This window comes from Diceros bicornis, chromosome 4 (assembly GCF_020826845.1).
Source record: "Diceros bicornis minor isolate mBicDic1 chromosome 4, mDicBic1.mat.cur, whole genome shotgun sequence".
NCBI classification, from domain to species: Eukaryota; Metazoa; Chordata; class Mammalia; order Perissodactyla; family Rhinocerotidae; genus Diceros; species Diceros bicornis.
The window spans coordinates 72,085,598-72,097,457 of NC_080743.1; the positions used below are offsets into that span (position 1 = coordinate 72,085,598).

At 40.4% G+C, this 11,860-nt stretch overlaps 1 protein-coding gene across 1 annotated transcript in view; it reads right to left on the minus strand.

Annotated features, from left to right (window-relative positions):
- Window positions 1–10,835, minus strand: part of TMCO1 (transmembrane and coiled-coil domains 1) — a 58,198-nt gene extending 47,363 nt beyond the window's left edge. The window contains exons 1-2 of the mRNA XM_058539723.1: window positions 10,641–10,835; window positions 10,152–10,229 (exon numbers count right to left, since the gene is read on the minus strand). Of these exons, the coding sequence (XP_058395706.1) occupies window positions 10,152–10,229; window positions 10,641–10,710 (148 nt within the window). The 5' untranslated portion in view covers window positions 10,711–10,835. The remainder of the gene's footprint in view (window positions 1–10,151; window positions 10,230–10,640) is intronic.
- Between the last annotated feature and the right edge of the window lie 1,025 nt (window positions 10,836–11,860).

Below are 11,860 nucleotides of genomic sequence, written 5' to 3' on the forward strand. Positions count from 1 at the left end.
GAGAGCTATAAGAAAGATTAGGGGAAATCACCCAAGCTAAACAGAAAAAATAAAAAAGAATTAAAAAGGAAGAGGATAGTCTAAGGGACCTCTGGGACAACATCAAGCACACTAACATCCGTATAATAGGTGTCCCAGAAGAAGAGAGAGACAAAGGGGCAGAGAATCTATTTGAAAAAATAATAGCTGAAAACTTTCCTAACCTAAAGAAGGAAACAGACATCCAGGTACAGGAAGCACAGAGAGCACCAAACAAGAATGACCCAAAGAGGCCCACATCAAGACACGTTACAATTAAAATGTCAAGAATTAAAGATAAAGAGAGGGGCCGGCCCTGTGGCTTAGCAGTTAAGTGCGCGCGCTCCACTACTGACGGCCTGGGTTCGGATCCCGGGTGTGCACTGACGCACTGCGCAGTCTTTAGGTCCGGCCATGCTGAGGCGGCATCCCACATAATAGCAACTAGAGGGATGTGCAACTATGACGTACAACTATCTACTGGGGCTTTGGGGAGATGGGGGAAAAATAAAAGCAGGAGGATTGGCAACAGATGTTAGCTCAGGGCCGGTATTCTTCAGCAAAAAGAGGAGGATTGGCATGGATGTTAGCTCAGGGCTGATCTTCCTCAAAAAAAACAAAACAAAACAAACAAACAACAAAAAAAATATAAAGAGAGAATCCTAAAAGCTACAAGAGAAAGGCAACAACTTACATACAAAGGAAACCCCATAAGGCTATCAGCTGACTTCTCAGCAGAAACCTTACAGGTTGGAAGGCAGTGGCATGATATATTTAAAGTGCTGAAAGAAAAAACCTACAGCCAACAATACTCTACTCTGCAAGGTTATCATTCAGAATGGAAGGAAAGATAAAGAGTTTTCCAGACAAGCAGAAATTGAAGGAGTTTATCACCAATAAACCAGCCTTACAAGAAATGCTCAGGGACTTACTTAAGTGAAAAAGAAAAAACCACAAACAGGAATAAGAAAATTACCAAAAAAATAAATAAAATCACTAGTAAGGCAAATATACAGTAAAGGTAGCAGATCAACCTCCTATGAAGCTCATACGAAGACCAAAAGACAAAAGTACTGGGGCAAGCCCAGTGGCATAGCAGTTAAGTTTGGACACTCCGCTTTGGTGGCCTAGGGTTCACAGGTTCAGATCCCAGGCGCGGACCAACGCACCGCTTATCAAGCCATGCTGTGGCAGTGTCCCACATAAAGTAGAGGAAGATGGGCACAGATGTTAGTCTAGGGCCAATCTTCCTCAGTAAAAAGAGGAGGATTGGCAACAGATGTTAGCTCAGGGCTAATCTTCCTCACACACACAAAAAAAATTAAAAAAAAAAAAGACGAAAGTTCTAAAATTATCTATTTCCATGATAAGAGGGTAATAGACACACACACACAAAGAAGTTAAACACGATATCAAGAACATAAAACGTCGGGGGAGAGGAGTAAAAGAGTAGAACTTTCAGCAAGAAGTCAAACTTAAAAGACCATCAACTTAATACAGATCGCTATTTACATAGGTTATTATACATGAACCTCATGGTAATCACAAACCAGAAACCTATAATACATACACAAAAAATTAAAAGAAAGCAACTCAAACATAACACTAAAGAAAGCCATCAAACCACAAGGGCAGGGAGCAAGAGAAGAAGAAAGGAACAGAGAAGAACTACTAAAACACCTAGAAAAAAAGTAACAAAATGGCAATAAGTATATACTTATCAATAGCTACTTTAAATGTCAATGGACTAAATGCTCCAATCTAAAGACACAGGGTGGCTGATTGGATAAACAAAACAAGACCCACATAAATGCTGCATATAAGAGACACACTTCAGACCTAAAGACACTCACAAAGTGAAAGTGAAGGGATGGAAAAAGATACCCCATGCAAATAGCAATGAAAAGAAAGCTGAGGTAGCAATATTTATACCAACAAAATAGACTTTAAAACAAAAACTTTAACAAGAGATAAAGAAAGGCACTACATAATGACAAAGCAAACAATCCAACAGGAGGATATAACATTTGCAAATATCTATGCACCCAATATAGGAGCACCTAAATATATAAAGCAATTATAACAGACATAAAAGGAGAAATAGACAACAACACAATTATAGTAGGGGACTTTAACACTTCTCTTACATCAATGGATAGATCATCCAAATAGAAGATCAATAAGGAAACACTGGCCTTAACTGACACATTGGATCAGATGGACTTGTAGATATATACAGAACATTCCATGCAAAAACAGCAGAATACACATTCATGTCAAATGCACATGGAACATTTTCCAGGATAGATCACATATTAGGATACAAAACAAGTCTCAATAAATTTAGGAAGACTGAAATAATACCAAATATATTTTCTGACTACAAACAGTATGAAACTAGAAATCAACTACAAGAAGAAACCTGGAAAAGCCAAGAATATGTGGAGATTAAACAAAACGTTACCGAACAACTATTGGGTCAATGAAGAAACCAAACGAGAAATCAAAAAATAGCTGGAGACAAATGAAAATGGAAATACGACATGACAAAATTTATGGTACACAGCACAAGTGGTACTAAGAAGTTTACAGCAATACAGGCCTACCTCAACAAACAAGAAAAATCTCAAATAAACAATCTAAAAGTGAACCTAAAGGAACTAGGAAAAGAAGAATAAAGCCCAAAATCAGTAGAAGGAAGGAAATAATAAAAATCAGAGCAGAAATAAATGAAATAGAGAGTAAAAAAACAAAAGAAAAGGGGCCAGCCCAGTGGTGTAGTGGTTAAGTTCGTGTGCTCCGCTTCGGCGGCCAAGGTTCGCAGGTTCGAATCCTGGGCATGGACCGACGCACTGCTCATCAAGCCATGCTGTGGCAGCATCCCATATACAAAATAGAGGAAAACGGGCACAGATGTTAGCTTAGAGCCTATCTTCCTCACTAAAAAGAAGAAGATTGGCAACAGATGTTAGCTCAGGGCTAATCTTCCTCACCAAGAAAAAAAGAAAAAATTAATGAAACTAAGAGCTGGTTCTTTGAAAAGATAAACAAAATTGACAAACCTTTAGGTAGACTCATCAAGAAAAAAAGAAGGAAGGCTCAAATAAAATCAGAAATGAAAGAGAAGAATACAACAGACACATCAGAAATACAAAAGATTATAAGAGAATACTATGAAAAGCTATACCCCAACAAACTGGATAATCTAGAAGAAATGGACAAATTCTTAGAATCATACAACTTTTCAAAACTGAATCAATAATAAATAGAGAATTTGAATAGACCAATGACCAGTAAGGAGATCCAAACAGTAAGCAAAAACTTCCCCCAAAATAAAAGTCCAGGACCAGACAGCTTCGCTGGTGAATTCTACCAAACATTCAAAGAAGACTTAATACCTACCCTTCTCAGACTCTTCCAAAAAACTGAAGAGGAAGGGAAGCTTCCTAAGTGATTCCAGGAGGTCAACATTACCCCAATACCAAAACCAGATAAGGACAACAGAAAAAAAGAAAATTACAGGCCAATATCACTGATAAAAATTGATGCAAAAATCTTCAACAAAATACTAACAAATCAAATACAACAAGACATTAAAAAGATCATACACTATGATCAAGTGGGATTTATTCCAGGGATGCAGGGATGGTTCAACATCTGCAAATCAATCAACATGATACACCACATTAACAAAATTAATAAAAATCACACGATCATCTCAATAGATGCAGAGAAAGCATTTGACATGATACAGCAACCATTTATGATAAAAACTCTGAATAAAAAGGGTATAGAAGGAAAGTACCTCAATATAATAAAGGACATATATGACACACCCACAGTTAATATAATATTCAGTGGAGAAAAACTGAAAGCTATCCCTTTAAGAACAGGAACCAGACAAGGATGCCCACTTTCACCACTCTTACTTAACAAAGTATTGGAAGTCCTAGCCGGGGCAATCAAGCAAGAAAAATAAAAGGGATTCAAATTGGAAACAAAGATGTAAAATTGTCACTAGTTCCAAATGACATGATTTCACAATAGAAAACCTTAAAGAATCCACCAAGAAACTATTAGAAATAATAAATGAATACAGTAAAGTTGCAGGATACAAAATCAACATACAAATATCAGTTGCATTTCTATACATTAACAACGAAGAAGCAGAAAGAGAAATTAAGAATACAATCCCATTTATAATTGCAACAAAAAGAATAAAATACCTAGGAATAAATTTAACCAAAGAATTGAAAGACTTGTACACTGAAAACTATAAAGCATTGTTTAAAGAAACCAAAGAAGACACAAAGAAATGGAAAGATATTCTGTGTTCTTGGATTGGAAGGATTAACATAGTTAAAATGTCCATACTACTAAAGCACTCTGCAGATTCAAAGCAATCCCTATCAAAGTTCCAATGACATTTTTCACAGAAATAGAACAAAGAATCCTAAAATTTATATGGAACAACAAAAGACCCCAAAGAGCCAAAGGAATCCTGAGAAAAGAGAAGAAAGCTGGAGGTCTCACACTCCCTGATTTCAAAATACACTACAAAGCTACAGTAATAAAACAGCATGGTACTGGCACAAAAACAGACACACAGATCAATGGAACAGAATTGAGAGCCTAGAAATAAACCCACACATCTGTGGATACCTAATTTTCGACAAAGGAGTCAAGAACATATAATGGGGAAAGGACGGTCTCTTCAATAAATGGTGTTGGGAAAACCGGACAGTCACACGGAAAAGAATGAAAGTAGACCATTATCTTACACCATACACAAAAATTAACTCACAATGGATTAAAGACTTGAATGTAAGACCTGGAACCATAAAATTTCTAGAAGAAAACGTAGGCAGTACGTTCTTCGACATCAGTCTTAGCAGTATATTTTCAAACACCATGTCTGATGAGGCAAGGGAAATAAACAAAATAAACAAATGGGACTACATTAAACTAAAAAGCTCCTGCACAGCAAAGGAAACCATCAACAAAACAAAAAGAACCTAGGGCCAGCCCCGTGGCTTAGCGGTTAAGTGCGTGCGCTCCATTGGTGGCAGCCTGGGTTCGGATCCCGGGCACGCACCGACGCACCGCTTCTCCAGCCATGCTGAGGCTGTGTCCCACATACAGCAACTAGAAGGATGTGCAGCTATGACATACAACTACCTACTGGGGCTTTGGGGGAAAAAAATAAATAAATAAAATTAAAAAAAAAAAAAAAAAAGAACCTAAAAATTGGGAGAAGATGTTTGCAAACCATATATCTGATAAGGGGTTAATATCCAACATATAGAAAGAACTCATACATTTCAACAACAAAAAAACTAACAGCCCAGTTAAAAAGTGGGCAAAAGATCTAACAGACATTTTTCCAAAGAAGATATACAGATGGCCAACAGGCATATGAAAAGATGTTCAACATCACTAATTATTAGGAAAAGGCAAATCAAAACCACAATGAGATATCACCTCACACCCATCAGAATGGCTATAATTAACAAGACAAGAAATAACAAGTGTTGGAGAGGATGTGGAGAAAAGGGAACCCTCATATACTCTCGGTGGGAATGCAAACAGGAGTAGCCACTATGGAAAATAATATGGAGATTCTTCAAAAACTTAAGAAAAGAACTACCATATGACCCAGCTATTCCACTGCTGGGTATTTATCTGAAGAACGTGAAAACACCAATGCATAAAGATACATGCACCCCTGTGTTCACTGCAGCATTATTCACAGTAGCCAAGACTTGGAAACAACCTAAGTACCCATGAAGGGAGGAATGGATAAAGAAGATGTGGTATATACACACAATGGAATAATACTGAGGTATAAAAAAAGATGAAATCTGGTCATTAGCCACAACATGGATAGACCTCGAGAGTATTAAGCTAAGTGAAATAAGTCAGAGGGAGAAAGTGAAATGCTGTATGATCTCACTCATAAATAGAAGATAAAACAACAACAACAACAAACAAACACGTAGATACAGAGATTAGATTGGTGGTTACGGAAAGGGAGGAAGGAAAAAGGGGTGACTGGACACACGTGTATGGTGATGGATGGTAATTAGTCTTTGGGTGGTGAACATGATGTAGTCTACACAGAAATCAAAATATAATGATGTACACTTGAAATTTATATAATGCTATAAACCAATGTTACCTCAAAAAAAAAAATACAACTATGGAAGCTTTGCCTAGCAACTACATTACTTTGCATTTAGGTGTAAAGTGAAGGAGACTTAATTTATTTTCATAATGCAGATAATCAGAGACAAAGCAATTAGTGTGGCCACTAAAGAAGCTCCAAATCTATAGAGAAAATTCATATTCATATAAATATTTAAGGTATGAGAATATTCACCCAAACAAATTTGAAGCTAAATGTGTTTCGTATTTCATAAGACTACTAAATGATACATGTGACATGAAGAAATTTGTATATGGATGCCATTGCATGCTGGCTAGCTAGTTTATGATCATAGCAGAACAATTTCTCACAAAGAACATATGTGATGTTATGCTACAGAGTGAATTTATTCAACTCACTTTTATGAAGTATCTAATCTGTGTCAGGCACTGTGTTAAGTGCCAGAGATACAATGGTCTTTACCATCACAGAAATTACACTTTAGTTGGGGAGCAGACATTATTTTAATAATCAGAATCATATATAGGTAAAATTGTAATTATAACAAGTTCTCTAAGAAGGGGTATATGGATAAATTGGAGCCCATGATAGGAAGATTTGACCTTGCCTGGGAGACTAAATAAAGTTTGGACATCTGAAGGATGAGTAGAAGTTTACTAGACAAAATGAGAAGGGAAAATTATCCCAGGTAGAAGGAAAGCCAATACAAAGGCCCAGCCCCAGAGTAGGAAAAAGCAAGACTAGTCCAGAGAATGGAAAAAAGGCCTGAGTGGCTAGAAAATAGAGAACAAGGAAAAACATGACACAAGATACGGTTGGAGGGGAAAGGAGGGAGGCACCAGATCACGCTGGACCTTGTAGGCCACACTTTTATCCTAAAAGCAACGAGAAGAAATTGAATGTTTTAAGAAGGCAAGTAACGTAATCAGATTTGTGTTTTTACAAATTATTCCAGATGTACTGTAGGGAATAAATGTGAGTGGCTGCAGGTAGACCAATGAGAAGGCTATTGCAGTAAATCAAATGAAACATGATAGACATTTAGACTAGGTGGTGGTGGCAGAAATGGAAAGATGTGGAAAGACTGAAAACTATTCAGGAGGACAATAGTAACAGGTCTTGATAGTGGACTGCACATACAGGGTGAGAGAAGAAAGTATTCAAATCCATAAATATTTATTAAGCATTTACTATGGGGCCAATCACTATTCTAGGTGCATGAGACACACCAGTGAACAACAACAACAACAAAAAAGAACCCTGCCCTGGTGAAGTTTCCATTCTAGCAGGTGGAGATTAACATCATAAATAAGTAAATCATATGGTATATAAGAAGGTGATAAGAGCCGTGGGGAAAAACAATAGAGCAGGGTAAGGGTGATCAGGATCAGCAGCGGTACAGGGGGTGGGCAGGTTGCAGTTTTCAATAGGGTGGTCAAGTTAAAACTCACTGAGGTGGGTCGGCCCCATGGCTTAGCGGTTAAGTGCGCATGCTCCGCTGCTGGCGGCCTGGGTTCGGATCCCAGGTGCGTACTGACGCACCGCTTGTCCGGCCATGCTGAGGTCACGTCCCACATACAGCAACTAGAAGGATGTGCAGCTATGACATACAACGATCTACTGGGGCTTTGGGGGAACATAAATAAATAAATAAAATTATGAAAAAAAAAAAACTCACTGAGGTGAGCTTTGAACAAAGATTTGAAGAAGACATGAGGGTTAGCTAAGAAGATATCAGAGAAGAATATTCTATTATTAGAACATTAGAAAGCCATCAGAAAGGTCCCAGCACAGGAGTGTGGCTGATGTGTAATGAGGAAAAGAAAACAAGTCAGTGTGGGTGGAGTAGAGTGAGTGAGAGGGAAAGAATATCGGATCGGTAACAGGGGGAGCTCTGTAGGCCACTCTAAGGACTCTGGCTTTTCCTCTGAGTGAAAATGGGACACCATCATAGGGTTACGAGCAGAGGAGGGACATGATCTGACAGGCTTTTAAAAGGGTTTTTCTGGGCCAGCCCCGTGGCTTAGCGGTTACGTGCGCGCGCTCCGCTATTGGCAGCCTGGGTTCAGATCCCAGGCACGCACCAACGCACCACTTCTCCGGCCATGCTGCGGCCGCGTCCCACATGCAGCAACTAGAAGGATGTGCAACTACGACATACAACCATCTACTGGGGCTTTGGGGGAAAAAAGGAGGATTGGCAATAGATGTTAGCTCAGAGCCGGTCGTCCTCAGCAAAAAGAGGAGGATTAGCATGGATGTTAGCTCAGCGCTGATCTTCCTCACAAAAAATAAATAAAAAATAAAAGGGTTTTTCTGGCTGTTATCTTGGAAACAGACTACAGGGAGACAGGAACACTTGTTGGAGGCTATTGCAATAATCATGCAAAAGATTATGGTAGGTTGGACTATGGTAGTTATCAGTGTGATGAAAAATGGTCAGATTCTGGATATATCTGAAGACAGCCCAACAGCATTGGATGTGGGTAATGAGAGAAGAGAAGATAACTACACAAGGATTATGGCCTGAGCAACTGGAAGGATAGAACTGCCATTGACCAAGATCGTGAAGGCTACAAATGAAGCAGCCTTGGAAGTGAGAAAGAAGCGTCAATTTGGACTTGTTGGGTTTGAGATGTATAGTAAACACTCCAGTGGAACTGACAAACTAATAGTTGGATATATGAATCATGCATTAAGGAGGGAAGGCTAGGGATATATTTGGGGGTTATGGGCAAATAGAGCAGCACATAAATGAGTTCACTAAGGGAGTGAGTGTAAAGAAAAAAAGAAATTTTGGGTCACCCCCAACCACAGGAAGTCAAGAAGAGGAACCAACAAGAAAAGTACAAAAGAATGACAAGCAAGATAAAAGCAAAACCAAGAGAGTGTGAAAGCCAAATGAAGAAAGTGTACCAAGGTTTCTGACTTGCACTATTGGAAGCATGGAGGTACCATTCACCAAACAGGGAAATCCTGGAAGAAAATCACATTTGTGAAGGTAAAGCTAATAAGGTTAGTTTTAAATATGTTGAGGTGCATTATCAACATTGAATAAGTGAAGGAACAGTTACTTAGTTTAAAAAGCCTGAGTTTGGTTTCTAATTCTTTGTCTTCTCTGTAACATTAGCATGTCATTTAACCTTTCTGAGTCTCAATCTCCTCTTCTATAGAGATGATAATATTTATACAACTGACCACAATGGTTGTTTTGTGGATCAAATGAGATATTGCAAGAAAAAAAACTTTAAAGTCTTATGAAGGCATACAGAAAAGTCATAGAACGCAGAAAATCATATGAATTTTAAGATGTAAAAGTTAGATTTAATCTTTATAAGGTAGAAAAGAACACTGAAAGCCAAATCAAGCCTATAAGGAACCATTCACACGATACCTCTAGTAGCCTCCTCAGCTTGTCCTGTAGAATTCCTGTTTTAATACAAAGACAACAAACTCTACTTGTTCTTAACCTTTTCCTCAAACACTCCTTCAGCCTCCTCACTCAACCAAAACTTGGCTTACCCCTGAAGAGACCACTTACCTTGATACAATCATAATGACCTGTTGTTCTCCAAACACACCTTACTTGTTAAAATTTCCATATTTTTGCTCATATGCTATTTCCTTTCCTGGGAATTCCTTCCCCCATCTCATTCTCTACCCAAATTCTAACTATCCATGGAGGACTGCCAGGCCATCTGTATCACAAAGGCTTCCACGGCCCCTCACAACTGAATGAGATCTCTTCTTTAGAACCACCACAGCACATAACGTGCACCTCTCACTGTAGTTTGTACTACATTTTGCATAAATACCTTATATTTCTAAATAGACTTCAGGTCGGATTCCGCCTTGTATTCCTGTAAAGTTTTTGTATCAGTTGGTGCTCCTAAAACATTTACTGTGAACATGCACTCAATGAGCTTGATACGTTGAAACTATTTCTAAATGATGTTGCCACACTCACATTTCTTACTCTGCTTTTCCACTTCCGCCTTCAGTCGCTTGTACTTGTCCGTCCTGTAAACCAGGACCCAGGTTATACCTGAAACATTAAAAGCAACATGCTAATAGAGAAATGTTTGGAAAGGTCACAAAAAGCTGTTATTAGTGGTTGGGTAAGGAGGGATTTCAACTTTTTGCTTTATATTTACCAGTAGTTAACTTTTTGCAAATGGTAAGACAACGGACTCTTCAACCAAAACAACCGCGGCAAGATATGAAGGTGTCTACACATATGCAAGTGAAAATCTACCCTAGACCAAGAAACTTCGGTAATCGATGCCACACCACTCCTCCCCCTCCTGTCCAGGAGTTACCCCGAGATTCCCTGGAGTAGGTGACCCCTGCAAGCAAGCAAGGCTCGCGACCTCTCCCTTGGTGGCGCGAGGGACCCCGGGCCTAGGATCCCTCCCCTCGAGGTCCGGTCAAACGTCAGAGAAGCAGCCGCTCTCACCCTCGGCGAGAAGAGCCGTGCACACGGAGATAAAAACGATGAGCAGCGTGTCCGCGAACATGGTGCTCATCTTGCACTTCCGTCTCTGCACTCCCACCCGCCTGGGGGGAAGCACTCGAGAGTCAGGAAAAACGAAGCGACGACGACTTCCCGAGATTGCAGGACCACTGGGCAACACTCCGACTCTGACAGATTGGAAGTCACACTTCCGCTTCCGGGGCACGGCGCCGGAAGAGCTCGCTCCGGAGCGTCGCGTGGCCGCGTAAATCTAGCAGAAAGCAAGCCGTAAATCTGGGCTGAGGGGCTGACGCTCAGGCCGAATCTCGGGAGAGTTGGAACCTGAGCGGGTGAGACCGCATCGCGGCGCGGGACTTCCCCCGGCAGCGTTTACTCGCTGGGCTGCTCGGGCGCGCCTTTTTCTCGGCCGGAATGCAGGTGTTTGGACGCGTCTGCGCTTCTGCCTGCGCCCCACTTCTAAGGCCGATTAGATCGTTCAGGCTAGGCTTGCGGTAAAATAGGAAGACTGACTTCCGCAAACGCGTACAGCACGTACTGAACGCCTGTGTTTAGGGGCAGGGCCGCGATTTGGAGCCGGGGACACAAAAATCAGCTAGGCGTGGGCCGCTGGCTTCAAGGAACTCACGTCCTAGCGGAGGAGAGAAACTTGTGCGCACGGTGTGATTAAGGTTTTAATTGAGGTATGACCAGACTGCTGCGGTGACCCAGTGGAGGGAGTGGCCAGAGACAGCTAGTGAAAGGAACTGAAGCAGCGACGTGGGGTAGGAGTGCTTCTGGAGAAAGCAAAGACCTTTCTAGGCAAAGTGAAAGGCAAACACAGGCATGCTTAAAAATACGTGGTGTGTCACAGAGCAGTGAGCGGTGTGTCTGGAGAAGGGGTCATAAACCCAGATGCCTACAGTGGTCAGATATAAATGATCTCATGCAGGTTGCGCATAAGAAAACGGTGGGAGGTAGTACGATGAATAAGGGAGCATTAACTTCATCTGAAAGGAACAGTTGATACTCACGTCCGACCAATTTCCTGGGAGATTGAGCACCCAGTTTCCAATATCTTCCCATTTATAGCTGGTAACTCGTGAAAATTAAAAAATGCTGTGTAAGTTAAAGAAAGTGCCTCAGCAGCTTGGTTTCAGCCTGTGTAGAGGTTTTCAGCTTTTTCAGACAGATTATGTGTGTGTGAGTGTGTATGTGCGTCTGAA